General features: G+C 41.6%; 1 protein-coding gene across 12 annotated transcripts in view; it reads left to right on the forward strand.

Moving 5' to 3' along the window:
- LOC109889993 (protein bicaudal C homolog 1) overlaps nt 1-26025 on the forward strand; it is a 78580-nt gene that overhangs the window by 28861 nt on the left and 23694 nt on the right. For 8 of the 12 annotated variants that reach the window (XR_004209845.1, XM_020481923.2, XM_020481922.2 and 5 more), the window contains exons 2-5: nt 4041-4087; nt 14225-14294; nt 20299-20378; nt 22544-22705. Coding sequence is in view for 10 of the 12 variants with exons in the window: in XM_020481923.2 (XP_020337512.1) it covers nt 4041-4087; nt 14225-14294; nt 20299-20378; nt 22544-22705 (359 nt within the window). In the remaining 2 variants the exon portion in view is untranslated. The remainder of the gene's footprint in view (nt 1-4040; nt 4088-14224; nt 14295-20298; nt 20379-22543; nt 22706-26025) is intronic. The other 4 variants (XR_004209846.1, XM_020481924.2, XM_031823635.1 and 1 more) reach the window with 1 other exon arrangement.

Genomic DNA, 26025 nt, shown 5'->3' on the forward strand with positions numbered 1-26025 from the left:
CTTAAAACAAGTCAAAATGAGGCTCAGTAGTATGTGTGGCCTCCCAGTGCCTGTATGACCTCCCTACAACGCCTGGGCATGCTCCAGGCGGATGGTCTCCTGAGGGATCTCCTCCCAGACCTGGACTAAAGCATCCGCCAACTCCTGGACAGTCTGTGGTGCAGCGTGGCGTTGGTGGATGGAGCGAGACATGATGTCCCAGATGTGCTCAATTGGATTCAGGTCTGGGGAACAGGCGGGCCAGTCCATAGCATCAATGCCTTCCTCTTGCAGGAACTGCTGACACACTCCAGCCACGTGAGGTCTTGCATTAGGAGGAACCCAGGGCCAACCGCACCAGCATATGGTCTCAGGGGTCTGAGGAGCTCATCTCGGTACCTAATGGCAGTCAGGCTACCTCTGGCGAGCACATGGAGGGCTGTGCGGCCCTCCAAAGAAATGCCACCCCACACCATGACTGACCCACCGCCCAACCGGTCATGCTGGAGGATATTGCAGGCAGCAGAACATTCTCCACGGCGTCTCCAGACTCTGTCACGTCTGTCACGTGCTCAGTGTGAACTTGCTTTCATCTGTGAAGAGCACAGGGCGCCAGTGGCGAATTTGTCAATCTTGGTGTTCTCTGGCAAATGCCAAACGTCCTGCACGGTGTTGGGCCGTAAGCACAACCCCCACCTGTGGACGTCGGCCCTCATACCACCCTCATGGAGTCTGTTTCTGACCGTTTGAGCAGACACATGCACATTTGTGGCCTGCTGGAGGTCATTTTGCAGGGCTCTGGCAGTGCTCCTCCTGCTCCTCCTTGCACAAAGGTGGAGGTAGCGGTCCTGCTGCTGGGTTGTTGCCCTCCTACGGCCTCCTCCACGTCTCCTGATGTACTGGCCTGTCTCCTGGTAGCGCCTCCATGCTCTTGACACTACGCTGACAGACACAGCAAACCTTCTTGCCACAGCTCGCATTGATGTGCCATCCTGGATGAGCTGCACTACCTGAGCCACTTGTGTGGGTTGTAGACTCCGTCTCATGCTACCACTAGAGTGAAAGCACCGCCAGCATTCAAAAGTGACCAAAATATCAGCCAGGAAGCATAGGAACTGAGAAATGGTCTGTGTTTACCACCTGCAGAACCACTCCTTTATTGGGGGTGTCTTGCTAATTGCCTATAATTTCCACCTGTTGTCTATTCCATTTGCACAACAGCATGTGAAATGTATTGTCAATCAGTGTTGCTTCCTAAGTGGACAGTTTGATTTCACAGAAGTGTGATTGACTTGGAGTTACATTGTGTTGTTTAAGTGTTCCCTTTATTCTTTTGAGCAGTGTATACACACACACTGGGGAGAACACGTATTTGATACACTGAAGATTTTGCAGGTTTTCCTACTTACAAAGCATGTAGAGGACTAATTTTTATCATAGGTACACTTCAACTGTGAGAGACTAATCTAAAACAATCTAAAACCAAAATTCTGATAATCACATTGTATGCAATTGTATTGCATGACATAAGTATTTGATCACCTATCAACCAGTAAGAATTCCGGCTCTCACAGACCTGTTAGTTTTTCTTTAAGAATCCCTCCTGTTCTCCACTCATTACCTGTATTAACTGCACCTGTCCACACACTCAATCAAACCGACTCCAACCTCTCCACAATGGCCAAGACCAGAGAGCTGTGTAAGGACATCAGGGATAAAATTGTAGACCTGCACAAGGCTGGGATGGGCTACAGGACAATAGGCAAGCAGCTTGGTGAGAAGGCAACAACTGTTGGTGCAATTATTAGAAAATGGAAGAAGTTCATGATGACTGTCAATCACCCTCTGTATGGGGATCCATGCAAGATCTCACCTCGTGGGGCATCACTGATCATGAGGAAGGTGAGGGATCAGCCCAGAACTACACGGCAGGACCTGGTCAATGACCTGAAGAGAACTGGGACCACAGTCTCAAAGAAAACCATTAGTAACACACTACGCCGTCATGGATTAAAATCCTGCAGCGCACGCAGGGTCCCCCTGCTCAAGCCAGCACATGTCCAGGCCTGTCTGAAGTTTGCCAATGACCATCTGGATGATCCAGAGGAGGAATGGGAGAAGGTCATGTGGTCTGATGAGACAAAAATAGAGCTTTTTGGTCTAAACTCCACTCACCGTGTTTGGAGGAAGAAGAAGGATGAGTACAACCCCAACAACACCATCCCAAACATGAAGCATGGAGGTGGAAACATAATTCTTTGGGGATGCTTTTCTGCAAAGGGGACAGGACGACTGCACCGTATTGAGGGGAGGATGGATGGGGCCATGTATCGCAATCTTGGCCAACAACCTCCTTCCCTCAGTAAGAGCATTGAAGATGGGTCGTGGCTGGGTCTTCCAGCATGACAACGACCCGAAACACACAGCCAGGGCAACCTAAGGAGTGGCTCCATAAGAAGCATCTCAAGGTCCTGGAGTGGCCTAGCCAGTCTCCAGACCTGAACCCAATAGAACTTCTTTGGAAGGAGCTGAAAGTCCGTATTGCCCAGCGACAGCCCCGAAACCTGAAGGATCTGGAGAAGGTCTGTATGGAGGTGTGGGCCAAAATCCCTGCTGCAGTGTGTGCAAACCTGGTCAAGAACTACAGGAAACATATGATCTCTGTAATTGCAAACAAAGGTTTCTGTACCAAATATTAAGTTCTGCTTTTCTGATGTATGAAATACTTATGTCATGCAATAAAATGCAAATTAATTACTTAAAAATCATACAATGTGATTTTCTGGATTTTTGTTTTAGATTCCGTCTCTCACAGTTGAAGTGTACCTATGATAAAATTACAGACCTCTACATGCTTTGTAAGTAGGAAAACATGCAAAATCGGGATTGTATCAAATACTTGTTCTCCCCACTGTACATACATACTGTTGAAGTCGGAAGTTTACATACACCTTATCCAAATACTCAGTTTTCACAATTCCTGACATTTAATCCTAGTAAAAATTCCCTGTCTTAGGTCAGTTAGGATCACCACTTTATTTTAAGAATTTTATTTGTAAAAAAAAAAGAGGGAGATTTTACCAAAATTCTGTTACCAGATTTTGCATATGCGCTGTTCTTCCAGTAAATGTGTTTTGTAAAATGTTCAGTGGGAATTGTTAAAAGTAGTCCTTGTGCATAGAATTGTACGGTTTGTTTAACTTTGCAATCATTGGTTTGCTTGACAAAGATTTTGAAGTGAAAAATCAGTCTGTGTCACTCTCTTACTGTGGAATTACCCTTAACCATAACATCATTCTTGTCATTACACCAAGGCCAATATGTATCACTGTACACCAGTGCTGCGGTGCTCCTGACCCAGTTTCTCTGAAAATGTGTTAAATCTACCAAGAAAATAGAGAAACGCATCATTACCATCTTTGCATCAACTGCCTTAAATGACGGATGAACATATGAATGCACTCAGGAGAATAACTATGTATTTTACATCAACAGAAAAGCCACAGGCCAGACAAATGGATGTGTAGATGTATCTGTATCATAAACAAAGTATTGTATTCACTGTGGTTAGGAAACTGTTCCGTGCCATATTTTACAGAGGTCTTGAGTATTTTTTTCATTGCAAGTCTTTAAAATAATAGTTGTTGTACTCAGGGATATCCCTACAAAAGCGTGTGCTCTGCCAGATATGTCAGTAATTTCTCTTGTAGCTAACATTTCTAATGCCACCCTTATGATACCACAGACATTGTCTGTCAAATTGTGTGAATATCCCAAAAAGATGGATCTCCCATCATGGTAGTATAGCACTGAGACCTTTTATACAAAGTTCAGCAATTTGTTAGAAGGAAGCTGCATCTAATTTTAAGGTTTATCAAGAATGAATTTGACTTCTTTCTAAATCCAAAAATGAGATACTTTTGGGGATTTAGTCCTGTTATCCACACATTCTCAGGACATTAGTTAACCCGAGCGTGATTTGGCTCTGTGAATGTTATACATTACTGTATATTTAACAGTTGGTGGTTTCATGAATTGTTCCTTTTCCCTCTCCTCTACAGCGGCAACTGAGGGAAGAGTCAATGGTGGCGAGGACTTCTTTCAGAAGGTAAGTCTCGAGTCTGTATTATTGTGTTTGGATGTCCAGAGGAGAACACTCAGGTGGTGAAATTAAAGTGTCAGGTGTTCCCCTAATAGGGTCCTGATAACAGAACAAAGACTTTCAGATAAGTTAGTATTACTTTTTGTTGAAACTATTGTACCTGATATTATTGTGGACATTGCACTAGTCAGGCATGTGTTTGACAGGCTGAGGCTGCACATTCGATAGACCAAAAATGGACCACTCTCCACAATTAGGGAATGTACAGAGACTGATGCAATACGCATTCATACACTATACACATTCATCTGTTTTGTTGTCATACTGTGTTAGCATTAAATAGTTTCCTATTTTTCTAAGACTCCGTTTAGTTTGTACTAGTCTGCTCTATGCTATTGCATAGGAACCTAAGTAATTGCCTGAATGAAAATGGAAAAGTGTTTGAATGCACTGCTCCTGTCTAAAGTGCTGTTTCCTGAAGTGTTTGAACTTCCTCCACATAGTTAATTAAAGTCCATTAACATACTAAGTTGGCATTCTTTGTCTGGTTTTGAGGCAAGTTTATTTAAATGTCAAAGCAGGAAGCAATTTAACTGTCCCTACAGCTATTTCAAAACCAAGAATGCAAACCATGCGTCATCCCATAATTTTTTTTACCATAAATTCTAGACATGTTTTGTCTCTGTAAATATGAAGCTCATTCAATTAAACTTATCTGACATAAATGTAGGTGGTACCTCGGCTTGCCAATCATGCTTTTCCAAAGCCACGGCCCTGTCTTCACAGTTCACATGCAATCCTCCCTACGCCAACTCTCCATTCCAATGGATGCCTGTCAGAAGTTAAAAGACTAGTAACACAGACAGTGATGTTTTTATTGAAGAATTTCCGTTCAAATGGGTCTGTAATTTTCCTCCGATAGCATGACAACCACAGAGACCCAATTAATGTCAGTAAAATAAACATTGTAGAGATCTGGAACGCTTTATTTGAAAGGAAATGTATGAGGTTTGTGTGGACTACCTTGAAGTTGATGAAAATGTAAAGTGTAACTTGACCCTTTCCTTCCTCAAACACACCCATGCACCACACACAAATTTATGAAGTTCCTCATATGTCACACACAATGATTTTCTCTCACCCCTCCACTCCACTCACACACACACACACACATTGTCTTTTTGAGGAAAGCAGTTTGCAAAGAAAAAAAAGATTTGCCTGTGGTAGATCACCCTCTTACTCACTGTCTGTTCGTCTTCCGTTCAGTCCAGGCCAGCTCTCATGCTGGGTCCAAGCATTGTTTCCCACTCAGATCACTGTATTAAATCATTTGTAATGTATTGTTATATGGATCTTTGGTGTATTTGACTGATGGACAATATGCTTTATGTGTAGGCTATTATATAATCTCTCATTGACAGATTTGTGTATAAAACAGGAATTGACAGACTGTGAGAATTTTACTTCCTGGTAACCAAGATTAGCTATAATAAAATGTGGAACTGCATTTAAAAAATATTTATTTTACCAGGTAAGTTGACTGAGAACACATTCTCATTTACAGCAATGACCAGGGGAATAGTTACATGATAGAGGGGGATAAATGAGCCAATTGGAAACTGGGGATGATTAGGGGGCCATGACTGTATGAGGGCCAGATTAGATATTTAGCCAGGACACCGGGGGTTAACACCCCTACTCTTACGATAAGTGCCATGGGATCTTTACTGATCACTGATTTCCCTATCTGAAAGACGGGTGACATTTTAACTCAAAGACCATGGACCATTGAACAGTTCAACAGGCTATTAGGCCATCTAATTTCGGACCGTGAAGAGTTGGAATGGTAGACTATGGACCACAGAACTTTAGTGGAGGCTTTTGTCAAATGTCTTTCAGTGCTGAGCCAGTCCCTCCCTCCTTATCCCTCGCCTGTGGTTCTGTAAACAACGCCAGCTTGATATACGAGCACTTTTCACTGTGATCTGAGGCCAGGAGGATTCTACTTCATTTGTTTAGGAATACAACGCAGCCCTGTAGTTTTGTGCTGCTAAGCTAGTGTGAAAGGAAACTATTTAGATCATTTTTGTAGAAACTAGAGGGATAGAGTGAGGAAGAAATTGGAGAAAAGGTGAAAATGAGTCATCACATTGCAGTGAAGCAATCAGTGATGTCTTTGTGAGGTGTCCATTGCAGCAATCCGATAGCCATCTAAATTGGTTCGTTCCTCTGTAGATACCTAGTCACTTTTTATGTTGTAACAAGTGAAAAGAGTACTGAAAAATCCTACTCCACTAGAAGTACTGTTACTGTTGGAGCTAGGAACACAAGCCTTTCGCTACACCCGCAATAACATCTGCTAAATATGTGACCAATACAATTTGATCTGATTTGTTACTTTAATGAAATTTGACTCAAGCAAACTACTAGTATAAAAAAAACTACTCAAGTAAAAGTACAAAGTAGCTCATTTAAAAAGTACTCAGAGTAAAGGTAATTTTGTAACTTTTAAAATAAAAACATTGACCTTTATAGCTAATTTCGCTAAGGTTACCTGAACGTTGTTACACATGATATTTTCCATGCAATACATTGAAAAAGTAAGAGAAAAGTAATGTACCAGTATGAACTAAGTTCATTTTGTTTGAGTTGCAGCAAGGTACATCTGTGTAGAAAATAACTGAATTTGTCAATACTATTCATATTTGAAAATAAATCATGTATTGATTAATTATAAGCATAAAGTACATATACAAAAAAAATCACCCATTTACGCTCTTCACTCATTCACTTCCCCATTCCCTCACTCACCCATACAAAGGCCAAATGGGGAGTGCTGGGACACTGGACATACCTAAAGGATTTGATGTCAAATTAGCTCTGAAGGTAATCACAGAACATCATGGAAATAGAAATGTTTGAGAAAACCCTCCTGGAGTAGAGAAGGGGCTATCGATGTTGGGGGCTATAGATATTGTATTAGATTGATTGATTTAACTATATATAGGCTACATACAGAGTACATTTAGGTGATGTAGTGTTCCTTGAGCAAAAACACGGCCATTATGTTCTAACGCCGTCACGTTTCTCTGAACTTGCTGTTCAGTTTTATCAGGGCCTGATTTTGTGAATCGAGTTTATCCGGGCTCGCTTTGCAATAAAGAGCACTCCAACACAGCTAAAAAGACACTCACAAGCGTCAGAGGCAGGCAGGCCTGTGTTCAGTTTGAGGGACAGCTTCTTTATGTATGGAAAGGAATGAAGCATGTTCATCTTGTCTGACACACATGCAAGGTACCCATCCAGCTCCCCCTGTACCTTGTGACCTTCTCGGCACCTTCTTCATCAGATGAATGCTGCCTCTGTTGCTCTGTCTCAACCTCTGTCATTGTGTCAAGATGATGCTTCAGATAGACCAAATCTGTGTAGTGTCAAATATTTCAACAAATTCTGCTTCATGTGGCAACTTAATTAATCATATCACTGACATTATAATAGACCAAACAGACTTTCCATTGTTATTATTCCCAGTTCCTGTGACTAGAGTGACCTTTGTCAGTTGTTCTCAGACCTAAAAAGTTGTCTAATGTTGAGATGAGTCTATGTCTAGCTGTACCTACTGTGTACACTCACACAGGTATATTATGCACAGTTAGACTTACTGAGTCTCTGGCTTTTAGATGAACGGTATTCTAATTTACACAGACAAAATAGCTACAGTACATAGCAAAAAATCCTAGGATTCTCTAAATACTGAATGTCATGACCAAGCAAGCCAACGTTAACTAGCTAGCTCGCTACGTCACTTATGGATGTTAGACTAATGTTGTTAGTTAGCCCAGATAACTTACATGGCTAGCTAGCCACCACCACACACAGTCATATCGACGTGCTAGCCATAACGGCTATCATCATCAGGTGGTGGTTAGCCATTATAGCTACCTTAACTGCAAGGATCGTTTGCTAATGTTAGCATGCTAGACAACTAGGCTAACAGTAACGTATTGCAGCGACCCTGATTTTATAAGCGCTTTTGTGGCAGAGTAGTTGGCGCGCTGGGTTTGGTGCCAGAAGGTTGAGGGTTCGAGCTGCACTCCATGCCTGTTTCAGTACTATATATTGGTGTCGGAAGTGATCGGACCTCACATCCACGACAGAGCGTGTGCTTGACCGGTGAGCGCACTCCTGCAAGACTGTGTCCTGTGAGGTCTAGCATGAAGGTAGTAGTGTAGCGACCCTGGTTTATGAGCGCACACTTGAGCATGCTTTTGTGGAACCCTCGCTGGCTCGCTGGGCTTCGGGACTGAAGGTTGAGGGGTCGAGCCGCACTCCCTGCCTGTTTCATTAGAGCAGTGGTTCCAAAACGTTTTATAGTCCCGTACCCCTTCAAACATTCAACCTCCAGCTGCGTACCCCCTCTAGCACAGGGTCAGCGCACTCTCAAATTTATTTTTTTGCCATTGTAAGCCTGCCACACACACACACTATAAGATACATTTATTAAACCTAAAAATTAGTGTGATTAGTGTCACAACCTGGCTCGTGGGAAGTGACGAAGAGTTCTTATAGGACCAGGGCACAAATAATATTATAATAATAATCAATGCTCTTTATATAACCATCTTACATATAAAACCTTATTTGTTCATCGAAAATTGTGAATAACTCACCATAGGTTATTGAGAAGGGTGTGCTTGAAAGGATGCACGTAACTCTGCAATGTTGGGTTGTATTGGAGAGAGTCTCAGTCTTAAGTTTTCCACACACTGTCTGTGCCTGTATTTAGTTTTCATGCTAATGAGGGCCGAGAATCCTCTCTCACATATGTAACAGTTTCGCTTCCGTCCCACTCCTCACCCCTGCCTGGGCTTGAACCAGGGACCCTCTGCACACATCGACAACAGTCACCCAAGAAGCACCGTTACCCATCGCTTCACAAGAGCTGCGGCCCTTGCAGAGCAAGGGGAACAACTACTTCAAGGTCTCAGAGCAAGTGACTTCACCGATTGAAGCGCTATTAACGCGCACCCCGCTAACTAGCTAGCCATTTCACACCGGTTACACAGGTACGTGGTTGCAAAGGGCATCAGTGTCTTAACAGTGTGATTTGCCAAGGCAGGATACTCTGAGCGCAGCCCAATCCAGAAATCTGGCAGTGGCTTCTGATTAAATTAAAATGTTTCCTCCCTTTCACGATATGTCTCAAACTAAACTAAGTTCTTTCTGACTTTTTGAAAATCTTTCGACCCATCATCGTTCAGTTTGTATGCACAGCTTGATTTGATTGACCCTGTAATGGCACAATGTGTGAAATTTGGATTTGATTGGGCAATGATTAAACAATGAGTTTTTTTTCTGGCTCCAAAGGACTAGCAATCTTTCCATGCACTCATAATCATCTATCATGGATAGCCTCCAAAATTGTACTCTGTAACGGATGATTTTAAAAAGGTAGCGAAATACAATGCTCCATTCAAAACCCAAGTAAAAGTTCAATTACTTACTTTGAAAAATACTTAAAGTACAAACACTCTGAAACTCAATGACTCTAACGAGAGTATTTGTATAATCTCTGGTTTGAAACAGTGGAAGATATTGTGCAGTAGCTCTTAATTTTGGATTCTTTTTTAAACTATGCACATATTAGTTGAGTGCCTTAAGGTAAATGTCTTCTCCCCAAAAATAATGGAGCTTGTGAGAGTTAGCACATGGATTGTTGGCACACGTTCAATTCATCCAATCAGTCTCATTGGATGAAAACCATGGATGGATCACTAACTAAGATCCTCTGCTCTCAGTTCTCCTGTTTCAACAGAAGCGATCTCTCAATTCCCGCCCACATCGCTTTACCTTCCTAAACCCTCTCTGTCTCTCTCTAACACACACATATACACACACACACAATCTGAATCCACAGCTGCACCAATTCGATACAGGAAGAAAGTCCACTCCATCCATGTTGATTGCCATCGTGCCACACACACACACTTGTATAAACTCACGTGCACCGAGCACATGTGGCTGTTTTTATGACATTGCCATAATGACATCCTGTTCGATTTGGGTTACAGTATGTAACTGCACCTCCTGCAAGATCCAATCATCATAACTTGTTATGAAACTGATCATAACGCTAGACGTATGCATTATTTGAAAAGGGTGTGGTAGTAGAAAGACTAAAGAGTGGAACATTAAATGTATAGTTAACCTAATTTGTGCAAATATCTGACCCATTTGAAAGGTATTTGCTGGCGCCTTCATAAAAATAAACGCCATCCACCCTTAAAATGGTGTGTGGTCTGTCTGAAATCACTCCCATCTGTATGGCCTTGCCAAGAACAGCAACTATGAAGAGGAAGAAAGTTCCTGAACAAGACCCTATAGAGAGAAATAAATTGGATGGGCTGTAAAGTTTGGACATTGGAAACTGTATAATTGCATATACCTCTATAAACACAAGGGTGTCTGGTTCATCACAATTTCAATCATTTGACATCATTTTCATAGGGTTCTGCACTGCTTTGCATTAGCTGGCTTTCCAAACATGCCAGGCCTTTACTCTGAGGCATACATTTCCTGAATAGACGCAACAACGGACAGTGGTCATCTCATAACTATTGTGTTGCCTTGCATGTTGCTATGTGACATTATACAATTCCTGTATCCATTTTATCATGTTATATCATACAGTATCTGATCATAGCCCATTCCCTGGCCATTCCTGGATTGTGTGTAGTTTTGCCAATGTCAATATTTTTGGTAGAAATGCATTACATATGTACTGGTGTAGCTGAAGAACTTAAAAGTGCCACATGGAGTGAAAAGACGAGTTGGGTTTCTTCACCGGGACAATCATTTTGTGGAATTAAGATGAATACCTCGGTGACAAAAAGCAGAAACCCCATTTATTGGCTCATGAGACTGATACAATTGGGGAGGGAAAGGTCCAAATGGGGGAGGGGATCAGAGCAGAAATTCCTGAAGAACAAAATGTTCTAGAGATGTGTTTTAGTTATACAGTTGAGTGGGAGCACGTGTTTATGGAAGAAAAGTATATGGGGGGTTCATATAAAATGTACGATAAGATGCTAACTTGTGTATCATGATGAAGACAATGTGGGAGAGAAACGGAGATAAATCTCTGATGCAAATCTTGGATTTGGATATCCCTGGGGCTAGATTTTCCAGTGTAAAATGGTACAACGGAGTCCACGATTATTAGAGGTCAACTGTATACCATGTCGTCCTCATAGTTGGAAGCAAAACGTTGTTTCCACAAAGTCCTATCATGTTAGAATCTGGTAAATTAGTATCTGTCCAATTCAGAAAACAAACTGCTCTATTCTGTTCGTTAGGAAGGAAATACATCCAAAATTATGTTTATTTTCCCTTCACCCAAAAGACTACCTTCCTGGATCTCTATTTTATTGGTATTATCCTGTAAAATGGTTAGAAGTGCCACAGCCAAGAGCTTTCATGAGAACTCCAGCTTGGCAGGGGCTTTTCCTGCTATTAGATGAAGATAATACCCAAGACCAGTAACATGAGCCAAGGTCTTTAGTGAGAAAGGGAAATATGCAACTCAACAAGACACATTTGTTATACTGTAGGAATGTGATATATGGTGGAAGCCTTTTTTTGGCTGCCAATACTGTAGTGGATTTGTTTTATTGGTTTCAATGAAGAAGGCAGAGACATAACAACCAGGTTAAATTGAGATTTTTCATAAAAATAGTAGTTTTTTTTTCTTCCAAAACATAAGTTTGTAGTGTTTGTATTATGAATCGGCTCCACAATCAGTGATGCTACATAGAAGAACTATGTGGATGCATCAGTCCATCTGTGATTTGTTAACACTGCAAATGAATAACTAAGCCCAACTCCTACCAGATATTGAGTTGTATTTTGTATAGGCTACTTTTTCACAGGTACAATAAATCTTACCTTTGCAATTGAATTGACTAGATAATTTGAAATGGTTGAAATGCAATATTGTTATGCATGTTTACATGGGGCCCTGCAATAACTAGGACCAATATTTTTTGTCAATCTTATTGCAAGCTCAAAGTAAGATTGTCAGGCATCCAATTACCCCATTATTATGTAGCCATTCTTTATGCTCCACTTCACTTTCCATATTTGTGTGATTATAGTATGTTTGAGAAACTCAGTGAGGCTTGAAGGGCCGTCCGCTCAACCATCAGTGGTCTTTAACAGTGTGGAATACCGGAGTGAAAAGGCACACGTTCAACTAGCACTGCCCTACTGGTGTTTGAGACTGCTGCTGGAAAATCTGTCAGTCAGTTTGGAGGGTGTTTAGAGGATACCATGCAGGCCCACTTCCCAAACATATGGAGGAATTTGGACATTTCCCCTATGAATACTGTGCTGCATGAAGATAGGAAATTGTAGAATGAAGGCTGTTCTTTAGTATTCTTCTTAGAAATGCAGTTCAATACATAAATAGGGACCATAGATCCAGCAATGTGGCAGTTACTCTAATGAGTAAGTACTGTACAATCCTGACCATAGATGGGGACATTTACAGTAAGCATGTTGTCCCTCTCTGCATGGGTTTCCATGTGAGGTCCTTGCATAACCACTGAAGCCCAGGAAAAACATGGATCAGCTTCATACTGCATGAGGGAACAGTCATAAGGCGCTCACGTGTCCAAGCCAGTCTCAGTTCATTCCTTCTCCAAAACACGAGCCCCCGGTACGCGTTAAAGCAAACAATCACGACAGGACCTTTTGTAAAAACAAGGAAATTGAGGACAAGGACAGATCTCTGTGTTTTGGAGATGAATGGTTTTGAGAAATATTCATTTCTAATGTGAACCACCAGTCAGCAGGTCTCCATAAGGCGATGCAGATGGTTTGTGTTTCTCAGGGCTTAACTGTGTGATCCTCAGTCAATGTTCAGGAAGTTAGGCAAAGGTGAGCGGCCTCATGAGCGTGTGGATGAGGAGTGCAGTACCTCAGAATAGCATACTCTGTCCTCTCGGACTTTGCACTTTCTTTTTTGGGGGTTATTTTTTGTTTCACATTCGTGCAAATGCTCCTGGTTACAATGGGTAGGCTAGTCAACAGGCTTTCACAGAATGCAGCTGACACGTTTCACGTTTTCCTAAACCAACAACACCCAGTCCACTTCAGAAAATATGTAGATGTCAGCTTTTTTTCGTCACTGAGTACCACCGGGAAACATTTGTTTCAGTAAGTTTTTATATCAAAAGGCACGTTTTGGCTTGATCGTACCATTTCTCCACCATTCTGGTTCATTTCTCCAGTTTCCTTTTTTGAGTTTGACTTTCGCGCACGTTCTCTCCTTCAGAATGCAAGGCCTTTTTAGAAAATTGTTGATGGTAGACCTCTCTTTGTAGGTGCTCTCCAAAGTCAGCATGGCAAGAGGTTAGAGGAGGTGTAAGGCAGTGAGGCATTGTCCCAAGTTTAGACAAGCTTCAAGCCACATTCAATCAGCCATTAAAACAGCAGAATTGTGAATGTTTCTGGCCAATGCTGACTAGAACGTGGTCCTCATTTAATACTGTTTATTTGAAGTGAGGCTGGATCTCTTATGTTTAAAATAATCTATTTTAACCCTGAAGTAAAATCTTGCATAATTTGATCAGCTGCGTGATTAACTTTTGTGTTCGTACATGTTAGAAATTGTGAGCTCCGGCAAAATGAAGTCTCCACCCTCTCAAAAGGAAACTCTCAGCCCCCCCCCCCCCACACACACACACACCCAGGCGCAAAGCACAAGAGTTGAAGCACCCCCTTCGTCCAATCCTGATGGGTCCAAATAACCAGTGAAGAAAACCCCCCAAATGTAATGATGCTAGTTATCTCATGCATCGCATTCAGTCCCTGCAGATTCTTCAGTCTACACGCAAAATCTGCCCACACGAGATTGTTTAAAATGGCACCTGTGTTAAGATGTGTGTGTATATAGCAATGTGTACCATGCAGTTATCATCTGTCATGTAAAATTGGTAATCTAAACAGACTACAGTATAGGCACTCAAGAAGAATTATGGCGCAATTATCGGTTTGCTGATCTCCATTTCTGTACTTTTGAACTAAGATATGTAATAACACTTTCTTTTTCCTTTTATTAAATATGACCAATATCTATTTCAGGTCATGGATGAAACCAAAACACAGATAGCGTGGCCTTCCAAACTGAAGATCGGCGCCAAGTCCAAAAAAGGTGAATGTTTGTTTTGATTCTACAGATACAGATCAGCAGTAATTATATAAAAATGAACATCCCTCCTGTTTACTGCCCTACAATTCACTCCACTGTTGCTTTTTCATTCCCGGGTGTAAGTCTTTAGGTTTGTTTGTGACAGATATATGCTGATTATGTCTATACAGGAAGAGTATAAATCAGTTTATTTGCAAGGACAACATATGCTTGCTTGTTTTCCCTCTGAAAGACCCCTCTAAGTCATTTTTCTAATCAAGAAAACGGTCACAGCAGTATATTCATATTTTGACCACTTACTCTTCTCTCTGGTCAGTCATTTCAGACTTTACACCAATTTGTAAGTTTGTTTGAGGGCACTTGAGTTAGAAGTTATGTGCATGTAATGGCTGAGTTGTTCCACTGCTCTGTTGTTCCACTGCTCTGTTGTTCCACTGCTCTGTTGTTCCACTGCTCTGTTGTTCCACTGCTCTGTTGTTCCACTGCTCTGTTGTTCCACTGCTCTGTTGTTCCACTGCTCTGTTGTTCCACTGCTCTGTTGTTCCACTGCTCTGTTGTTCCACTGCTCTGTTGTTCCACTGCTCTGTTGTTCCACTGCTCTGTTGCCAATAAAACACTACAGCTATTTAAAGCTTGTCTGGGGGAGGGTTGGTTTTGAACTGCCCTCTTTGTTGTCCTCAAGGGAATGCCAGTGTGTCTTCATGCCAAATGTAAAATTCCAAAACTTGATGTAACTTCCTGGAAACATTTTAACAGCTCTTCTACCCCCAGTTGAGTTAGAGTGTGCCCCACCCATACTCCCAAGTTCATTCACAAATCTAATTTCCATTGAGAGACCAGTTTGTCCATTTAATTTCCGCCCTATGATTTGTTGGGTGTCAGCCTTTTAGTATTACGTAAACCAAGAAGAGGCATGAACAATTTCCACTAATGTCTTCCAGTTATCTCATGAGTGCATGCACTGCATTTTTGTGCCTTTTGGAAGAAAAACACATGTATTTGTGATCAAATCAAATCAAATCAAATTTATTTATATAGCCCTTCGTACATCAGCTGATATCTCAAAGTGCTGTACAGAAACCCAGCCTAAAACCCCAAACAGCAAGCAATGCAGGTGGAGAAGCACAGTGGCTAGGAAAAACTCCCTAGAAAGGCCAATACCTAGGAAGAAACCTAGAGAGGAACCAGGCTATGTGGGGTGGCCAGTCCTCTTCTGGCTGTGCCGGGTGGAGATTATAACAGAACATGGTCAAGATGTTCAATGTTCATAAATGACCAGCATGGTCGAATAATAATAAGGCAGAACAGTTGAAACTAGAGCAGCAGCACAGATCATATGTGCTTCACAACCAGAGGGGAGAGAGTACTTCTTGGTACTATAATCAACCCTGTAATCTACCCAGAATGACTGGACAGCCTACACAACTACTAGAGACAAAATGTTGGATCCCCATTCCATTCTGCTTCTCCACTCTCTTATGTCTTGGATATTTGGAACATTAAACTACCATTTACATCACCAGCTGTCTATGAAAGTCAATCATTTACAAATTGGGGGTTGCTAAAACTCAAACTATTTGTCTCACTTTTTGTAATCATGATGTGTCGCCATTGTCTCTGAAAGCGACACTTGTAGTATTTTACTCTGCCCTCTTAATGCCTGTGAGTCATGAGCAAATGTGAGAGTTGTTTGCAAGGCCTCCGTGCAGGTCCCCTCAGCCTCTCCATCAAAGTGTCAGGCCTTAACACCTCCAGCACCACTACCACCTGCACCAGTGTGATAAGACCAGAGTCCGGCCCCTAGAACAGCCCGTCATCAATATGCCGTCAGGTGATTCATAGCAGAACAGTATCTCTGAGATGCAGGCAGGCTCATATTACATTCATGGGTAGGCTTTTTTGAACACCATTTTGGTCTTTATCACTACTCTCGACACATAGCCACAGAGTGGCGACTTACACATATCAATTTTTTTAATGAAAGACGTCACAAGTTTGTCAATATAAAATAACGGTAGAGCATATCAACAGTGCCTACTGTAGAAGGTCAGATCGAGCCTCGTGATCAAGGAAAATATTTCATTTGGCCTACTCATTATGAAGTTGGGCAGTTAAACGTCACCCAACATCAGTGTTGGGTTAGTAGTGAACTACATGTAGTAGTTTCCTCTCCTTATGTTGAAGTGGCCTATGGCCGTGCTCGCACGTAAAGTTTTTAGGAAAACATATTTGTGTCCTGCTTCTTCAGTTCTGACAGTGATCACAGGCAACATGTAATCAAAGTTAGAAATGTATGTAGGGCTTTATTCTATTCCAATCAACATTGGAGAGGTTAGACATTCAGTGCCTTCGGAAAGTATTCAGACCTCTTGACTTTTTCCACATTTAGTTATTTTAAAGCCTTATTTTAAAGGTTAAAGATTAAATAAATCCTCAGCAATCTACACAAAATACCCCATAATGACGAAGCGAAAATAGTTTTTAAAATTTGTAATGTTTTTGCAAATGTATACTTATTTACATAAGTATTCAGACCCTTTGCTATGAGACTTGTAATTGAGCTCAAGTGCATCTTGTTTCCATTAATCATCCTTGATGTTTCTACAACTTGATTGGAGTCCACCTGTGGTAAATTTAATTGATTGGACATGATATGGAAAGGCACAAACCTGTCTAGATAAGGTCCCACAGTTGACAGTGCATGTCAGAGCAAAAACCAAGCCAGTGAGGTCGATGGAATTGTCCGTAGAGCTCCGAGACAGGATTATGTCGAGGCACAGAACTGGGGAAGGGTGCATTGATGGTCCCCAAAAACACAGTGGCCTTCATCATTCTTAAATGGAAGAAGTTTGGAAACACCAAGGCTCTTCCCAGAGCTGGCCGCCCTGCCAAACTGAGAAATCGGGGGAGAAGGGCCTTGATCAGGGAGGTGACCAGAGCTCCAGAGTTCCTCTGTGGAGATGGGCGAACATTCCAAAATGATAACCATCTCTGCAACACTCCACCAATCAGGTCTTTATGGTAGAGCGGCCAGACGGAAGCCACTAATCAGTAAAAGGCACATAACAGCCTGCTTGGAGTTTGCCAAAAGTCACCTAAAGACTCTCAGACCATGAGAAACAAGATTCTCTGGTCCGTTGAAACCAAGATTGAATTCTTTGGCCTGAATGCCAAGCGTCACATCTGGAGGAAACCAGGCACCATCCCTACGGTGAAGCATGGTGGTGGCAGAATCATGCTGTGGGGATGTTTTTCAGTGGCAGGGACTGGGAGACTAGTCAGGATCGAGGCAAAGATGAACGGAGCAAAGTACAGAGAGATCCTTGATGAAAACTTGCTCCAGAGCGCTCAGGACCTCAGACTGTGGTGAAGGTTCACCTTCCAACAGTACAATGACCATAAGCACACGTCCAAGACCACGCAGGAGTGGCTTCGGGACTCTATATGTCCTTGAGTGGTCCAGCCAGAGCTCGGACTTGAACCCGATCGAACATCTCTGGAGAGACCTGAAAATAGCTGTGCAGCAACGCTCCCCATCCAACCTGACAGAGCTTGAGAGGATCTGCAGAGAAGAATGGGAGAAACTCCCCAAATACAGGTGTGCCAAGCTTGTAGCATCATACCCAAGAAGACTTGATGTTGTAATCGCTGCCAAAGGTGCTTCAACAAAGTACTGAGTAAAGAGTCTGAATACATATGTAATATTTCAGTTTTTATGTGTAAAAAAAAATGTGCACGAATTTCTCAACCTCTTTGCTTTGTCATTATGGGTATTGTGTGTAGATTGAGGGGGAAAAAAACAATTTAATACATTTTAGAATAAGGCTGTAACGTAGCAAAATGTGTAAAAATTCAAGGGGTCTGAATACTTTCCGAAGGAACTGTATTTATCTTTTGTGCAAGTAGTCCAAGTTCATGGCATTCGGTCAAGGCAGGCACTCTTTACACGCTGGAATCATTTGGAAAATGTTTTGCTTTTCGGGAAATCGGGACAGCAGCAAGACCAATAACCTGAACTCGACTTCCAACTTTTTATGTTTGTTCAGCCGCCATTCTTTCACCAATCTTTCTTCGTCTTTCAGTCATTTTGCAGATGTTTTTAAAGAGGTACCTAGATCCAAATTTACTTTAATTCTGAGTGTATGTGTGATACTTCAGGGTTTAAGCCCATGCTGGAAAAAAGTATTTGCCAGTAAGCAGAGGGGTCAAATTGTAAAAAAAATTGTCAAGTGTCAACTACCAAGACTTCTTTTTAGCTGTATTGCCATATTTTTGCTTTTCTGGGTGTTTTGTGTGCCAAATTAACACTTAAGGTGTTCCACAGTCAATCATATGAGTACACACCGCTCACTTAAAAAATGTGTGGGTGTTCAACGTCACACATAGCAAAACTCATTTTGCCCCACTAATGAGTACCAGATGTGCAGGTTAGGCCAGTGGAAGGCCAACACGCCCTCTGCTGGTGAGATGCCACCAGGGGAAGTAGATGTGGACTTCACAGTCTTGTCACAGCTGTGTGTTTGGAATGTTTCCTTGAACCAAAGCTGTGTCAGTCACCTCTAATACTGCTGTGTTTTTCCTTTGTTTTTCTGTCTGACTGCGCCCACTCCTATCTTGATGTAACCCAATGTGTACTTGAGGCATTTGGGTTGTTTTTGTTTCATTTTTTTTGTCTCACAGCATTTTTCTTTTCACTCTTCTGTGATCTTGCTTCAGCGTTGAGGCCACGGAGGTCCCATGTCGCACTGACGAGATCCACACGGCCTTCCACTGCTCCCACAATCCCTCCCCAGGCCCATTTAAAAAATGGAACACTGAGGCTCCTAAACACTTCCCTGCAGCAGCATTCCAGAGCCTAGCCAACCCAGATCTCTCCTCAGTAGGGCCCAGGGCCAGTTCATGTGCTTTCCTCTTAGTTTTTGTTTTGTGACTCTATGGAGAGTTTCTGTTTGGTTGTGTAATTGGAGCTTTGATGTGGTGTCCAGCCTATACAGCACAGGATACAATAACGGACTGTTCTGTTTATTTGAATGATGGTTTCATTAATAGTTTACATTTGGATGAACTCTTCTGTTCTACATTATATGGTTTTACCTGCATTTCCCTGCTCATTACCTCTAAAATCTCTAAACCCAACCAATGTCAATGGGTTTTATAAAGTGTCTGTAAACAAACTCTGAATATAAATATTTTCTTCTGTAGGAGTATACAAAGTAAATCGGAGCTATTTGGGTTGAGTGTGTGGGGAGGGGGGTTCCTGGAAGGCGCTTAACTGACATCCTGCCCCTCCGTACAGTCAAGAAAGGGGGGCTCCTAGGAGCTGGCTCGCTGCATGCCCAGATGGACTCTACAGCCATAAGCATTAGCAGCACTGTGTATTTATGTTGTGAATTGCTGTACAAGAGCTGAGAGGGTCTCTACAAGTGCAGTTTACTCAAATAATTGACATATTTGCCCAGATAATGTATTATGATGTGCAGATATTTTACATTTTCTCTGCAGTTTTTGAACTGAACAGTTGTGATGTAGTAGACACATGTGTAGTCGTTTAGGTAGTATTTAGTTTAGCTTGACTCAAAGGACACAACCTTGGTGTTTGACAACTGGAGGAGGATTTAATTTATTTAACCAGACAGACAGAGGAACAGTGTTACGCCTTTGGCACTGATCGACTGGATGAGGTTTGTAGGAAGGAAGTGAAACACATGGGACTGCCTTTATCTCAGGGCTAATTTAAGGGGTCATTATTCTGTCTTTGTATCCAGTACTGTCTGACTGATAGTAATACAACATTGCTGTGTAAGAGCCTATATTGAGAGTCATCACATCTGAAAGGAGCATTTACGGTAGTGCTTTATCTGATGTCACAACGGATCCCATCAACTCATAGGCTTGGGAAAAGGTGTTCAAATAGTCTCTTCTTGAGATCTTGATCTCTCCACCATTTTCTCTTTGTCTCTTTTTGTTCTCTCTCTGAACCTCTCTCTCTCTCTCCCTCTCTCTCCAGATCCGCACATTAAGGTCTGTGGAAAGAGAGACAACGTGAGGGAAGCCAAAGACCGAATCATGTCAGTCCTCGACACAAAGGTATGTATGTTTGTTGTCATGGCAACACCAACACTGACCTCCCTAAATGATCAACTAGAGGATGGTAGACACAGATGGATCCAATAAGTGTCTTATTTCATGCTCTAGAAAGCCTTGGTTTGCTTCCTCTTCAATTTGAGAATCTCAGACTTGTAATATGACTTGCCACCAAGGTGGCCAGCGCTTAATTTCCAGAGTGTGTAATGGCTTAGCATGGTGCAAGTCTTGTCTCTATGGCAACAAACATCCTCATCCCAAAATGGGCACACCATAGCACCCCCTGTGGGCGAGTTTTATCATAACACGCCAAAGTATTTTCTCTGCACACGGTAGAGAGCTTCACAAATCGCGTATGGGTCAGATCTGATAGTCACGGTTATGTGTAACTTTAACTGACTTGTCCTGAAGGAAGGAGGGGAGGGAGAATATTCTAAGTGGAGTTAATATTTGTAACTGTAGGATGAGAGAGCGTATGCACTGCAGCTTCAATTAGCCTAGCTAGCTAACGTTAGCTAGCTTAACTAGCTTCTGGTTTGATGCAGTCGACCGATAATACGTAATCATATTTGATGATAAATAACCTAGCCATGGCAGTTATTAGTCTACTATAGCGCGAGTCAGCTTGGTTGGTTGCGGTCTCTCCCTCTCTGCTCCGTTTCACTCGCTTACAGTACAGCCCCTCCCCGCCAGCTAGAGCTCGGTGGTGGGTACTCTCTTCGTTCGCTGGACTTGATCCTGCTAACTGTTCCAAATGTCCGAACTGAATTTGTAAAAGGGGCTTTTATGTACTCTGCGCCATCGTCTTGGAACACCTTGGAACTTGTCCCGATTGGTGTTTTTAAATCACGGATGAAGGATTTTGAGGCTGATTCCCTGACCTGTCAATGTTTTTAATTTGCTGTTTTATACTCTTGTGAATTCAATGGTTTTTACTAGATTACTTGTAGTTTTTCATGTTGTCTGTCTGTAATTTTTTTGTAATGACTTGGTGCTGCCTATCTTGGCCAGGGCGCTGTTGAAAAAGAAATTTTAATCTCAATGATGCCTTCCTGGTTAAATAAAGGTTAAATAAAAATAAAATAAGAGTGGCACCTCTCCCTCCCTCCTCTCACTCTGTATCAGCTCTGGTTAATAAAGTAGCTTAAATGACTTTTCTGCTGCTTCCTTCACTTGGATCGGACCCGGTCTGGATCCAACCAGGTCTTTACGGAATGGGCCTACTTGTCCTTGGGTCTGTTCGGAATGGGTCTCTATATTTTTTAAATAAATGTATGCATATAGGGTCCGGGTGAGAGAGCCCCAGGTCCGTTTCGGAACAGGTCCAACTTTTAGAACCCGTGAAGACCTCTAGCACATGGTCACCACATGATTGGCTACATATTGCACCCCAATGAGTTGAATATGAAACAACTATGATTAGCTGGCATTAATATCAATGGATTTGTCAAGTGAAACTTTTTTTAAACAACATTTGTAAACAACATACTTTTAGGCTTATCTGCTTTAGCTCCATGTAATTGGATGTGATTGGTTATATTCCTCACGCCTCTAAGTGGAGCATTGGGGACTGGTATTAGCTTCTCGTGGTGGACCCATCTGCCTGGCAGTGGTGTTGTACCAGAGCCGTGGGTGTGGGTGGAAGAGATGCATCATATTTGTCTTCAAAGTCATTCTACTATTATAGACTGATAGTCTAGTTTTGTTCTGGCCCGTTTGCATATTAGCCGAGGAGCATTCAAGCCATGTCAATATATTTGTAATTTTTTATTTAACCTTTATTTAACTAGGCAAGTCAGTTAAGAACAAATTATTAATTACAATTATGGCCTACACCTGTCAAACCCAGACGACGCTGGGCCAATTGTGCGCGGCCCTATGGGACTCCCAATCACGTCCGGTTGTGAAACAGCCTGGATTCGAACCAGTGTGTCTGTAGTGATGCCTCAAGCACTGAGATTCATTACCTTAGACCACTATGCCACTCGGGAGCCCCAATATTTAAGCTGTGTCAATATTCACAATATTGTCATGGTTTACAGTCATATGTTGGTATAGAATTTAATATTTACGCATGTTAGATTTCTATCATATCATTCACTATTAAGTGAACATTGTCTGGCAGGCCATGCTTAAGAAGAGTGTCTCCGCCTCCTTCCTTTCCCCAGCAGAGTAACAGGGTAACCCTTAAGATGGACGTGTCCCACACAGAGCACTCCCACGTCATCGGCAAGGGAGGCAACAACATCAAGAAGGTGATGGAGGACACGGGCTGCCACATCCACTTCCCAGACTCCAACCGCAACAACCAGGCGGAGAAGAGCAACCAGGTACAGAGAGAGATACCACCGTATATGTACAATTAACAATGTACACAGGATCTGATAGACTGAATACCAGTTAATATGCTGTGCCATCACCAACCACATTTGTGTGGGACTGTCATGGCTTCTCTGTTTGCACGGGCTGTATTGACTTTTTTTAACCACATGGAACTGGTATACAGTTGAAGTCAGAAGTTTACATACACTTCGGTTGGAGTCATTAAAACTTGTTTTTCAACCACTCCACAAATTTCTTGTTAACAAACTATAGTTTTGGCAAGTCGGTTAGGACATCTACTTTGTGCATGACACAAGTCATTTTCCAACAATTGTTTACAGACAGAATATTTCACTTATAATTCACAGTATCACCATTCCAGTGGGTCAGAAGTTTACATGCACTAAGTTGGCTGTACCTTTTAAACAGCTTGGAAAATTCCAGAAAATTATGTCATGGCTTTAGAAGCTTCTGATTGGCATAATTTGAGTCAATTGGAGGTGTACCTGTGGATGTATTGCAAGGCCTACCTTCAAACACTGTGCCTCTTTGCTTGACATTATGGGAAATCAAAAGAAATCAGCCAAGAACTCAGAAAATAATTGTAGACCTCCACAAGTCTGGTTCATCCTTGGGAGCAATTTCCAAATACCTCAAGGTACCACTTTCATCTGTACAAACAATAGTACACATGTATAAACACCATCAAATCAAATCAAATCAAATTTTATTTGTCACATACACATGGTTAGCAGATGTTAATGCGAGTGTAGCGAAATGCTTGTGCTTCTAGTTCCGACAATGCAGTAATAACGAACAAGTAATCTAACTAACAATTCCAAAAAAACTACGGTCTTATACACAGTGTAAGGGGATAAGGAATATGTACATAAGGATATATGAATGAGTGATGGTACAAAGCAGCATAGGCAAGATACAGTAGATGATATCGAGTACAGTATAACATATGAGATGAGTATGTAAACAAAGTGGCATAGTTAAAGTGGCTAGTGATACATGTATTACATAAGGATGCAGTCGATGATATAGAGTACAGTATATACATATGCATATGAGATGAATAATGTAGGGTAAGTAACATTATATAAGGTAGCATTGTTTAAAGTGGCTAGTGATATATTTACATAATTTCCCATCAATTCCCATTATTAAAGTGGCTGGGACCACGCAGCCGTCATACCGCTCAGGAAGGAGACGTGTTCTGTTTTTGAGTATGTCCCATTTGCTAGTTGCTAGAGTGGCATCCAGTGGCCATGTTGCAGAGAGTCGTTGTAATTTGCTGTTTTGATTGGCTGCAACATAGGAAGCGAGTGTGTTTGGGCTGGATTGAATAGACGAGCAGTAGGAACCAGCTGTAATTACGATTTACATACACCTCTGGAGGAGGCAAGCTGCCAATTTATTTGTTGTTGTATGATTATATATTTTTTTAACAATACAAAACATACAAACGACAGCATACAAACGCTCACAAAGATCAACAAAATCACACTTGCCCAGACCCCCACCACCTCACGCCCTCAGCGCCCGCATTGCCTCAAACTACACCATTTTGTTTCTCTCCGTCGCTCAAGCACTTTCAACATTTAGATAATAACGCATTTGACCTTTCCATTTTGTTAACGATGGAGGATTGGTTGATATCCAGTTAAGCAAACGTTTTTTCAAGATTTTCGAAAAAAGTATTTTCCAACCCATTGGGTATCTCACTGCCCCCCCATATACCATGTCTTTAAAAATATGCAGACAGACGGATTCAAAGTATATTGACATTGTAATACTTCTGACAGCCAACTTTCGAACTCCGCCCATAACTTTTGGACTTTCTAACATTCCCAGAAGGCATGGATTATTGAATCATTGTTAGTTTTACACTTAAGAGGTGACTCTGCCGTTGTGCTGTAGAAATTGTGAATTTTTACAGTAGTTTATACTGGATTAAGCATACATTTTTGTTAACTGTAATTTGGTTAGATATGTTCCAACATTCCCTCCATCTTGTAACAACATCAGCTCTTTTTAAGTCTTGGTTCCAATAGTTTATGTTTTCTAACAGATTGTCAGTTGAATAGGCTCTCTGCAAGGTTTTGTATATCTTACCTATCATATGAATATCCTTTTCTGACTCAAATAGGATTCCCTCAAGATTGCTTGGATATACAAAAGATTTCGAAATAAATGTTGTGATATTAAACTTTTATGTTGCAATGTATTTGAAAATATCTACATTGGTCAGTCAAAAACGGCTTTTTAATAAATGTATTTCCTGTTACCAAGTCATTTCCGGTTTCTAGGCCTTTAGTTTTCCATGTGGACCAATTTATCAGAGAATTCTGAAAAGCTATCCAAGGTTTGAGGTTGTTAATGTTCTTAGCTTTATCCTTTGAAGATAGACGTGAAAAGATTCAGCAGGTGCATCTTCAATATGTACCCCATTGTTCCTCTTTAGTGCATTTAACAATATGTCGCAAGTTAAAGCTCTGGGTGGCGAGTTGATACAATTCTGGAAGTCTGGAAGGTTTCCTTTTTATTCTATGAGTTTTATTTGCCCATATAAAGTTTGTTATGACTGAGTATACTTTTTTAAAGAATGTCTTCATTGGGGTGATTGGTATTACTGAGAATAAGTCTGAAAACATTGGTTTATTCTACCTGTAAGATTTATGGGAAGATTATTCCATCTAATTAGATCTTCTATGATATTGTTAAGGAATGGGATAAAGTTACCTTCTATATATTGTTGTTGTCACTCATTAAGTATCTTATGTGTTTAATATTTTTTGTGGTTCACTTAAAGTATTGCTGTAGATCGAGTTATTCTGATTTCTTTCCTATGGGCATTTCTTTTTTTTCTCTTTTTTTTGTTGTTACCAGCTAGTCTTAAAGACTGGGGCTTAATTTGTTCAGAAGTGCTGATTAAATTTAGTCCGGAGTGATGGCTCTGTCGGCCAAAGCCTGGTTTGCGCCGTTATGGTGAGTTACCGATGAAGGGCTTGAAAAGGGAGAGAGGAGGAGAGAGAGATTACCGATCCGCTGGCAGGATATCTAATAAAGGCTTTTATCTCTTATTTTATTTATGTCAGAATTATTTTAATCACAGGATGTAAAGTGATGAAAGGCAATGGCTGGTTCTGGGTTCTTAAAGATGGTAAGAGTCTCCAAACCACCTTCCTCCAAACCACCTGTTATTCTGATCGGGTTGTGATGAAAAACAACCATTTTTTGGGGGGGGGGGTTTATACAGCTTGCCAGCACTTGTACCCCCCCCCTTCCTTCTAGCTCTGACTCTACTGACAGCTACATTACT

Source organism: Oncorhynchus kisutch, linkage group LG4 (genome assembly GCF_002021735.2).
Source record: "Oncorhynchus kisutch isolate 150728-3 linkage group LG4, Okis_V2, whole genome shotgun sequence".
In the NCBI taxonomy this organism is placed as follows: Eukaryota; Metazoa; Chordata; class Actinopteri; order Salmoniformes; family Salmonidae; genus Oncorhynchus; species Oncorhynchus kisutch.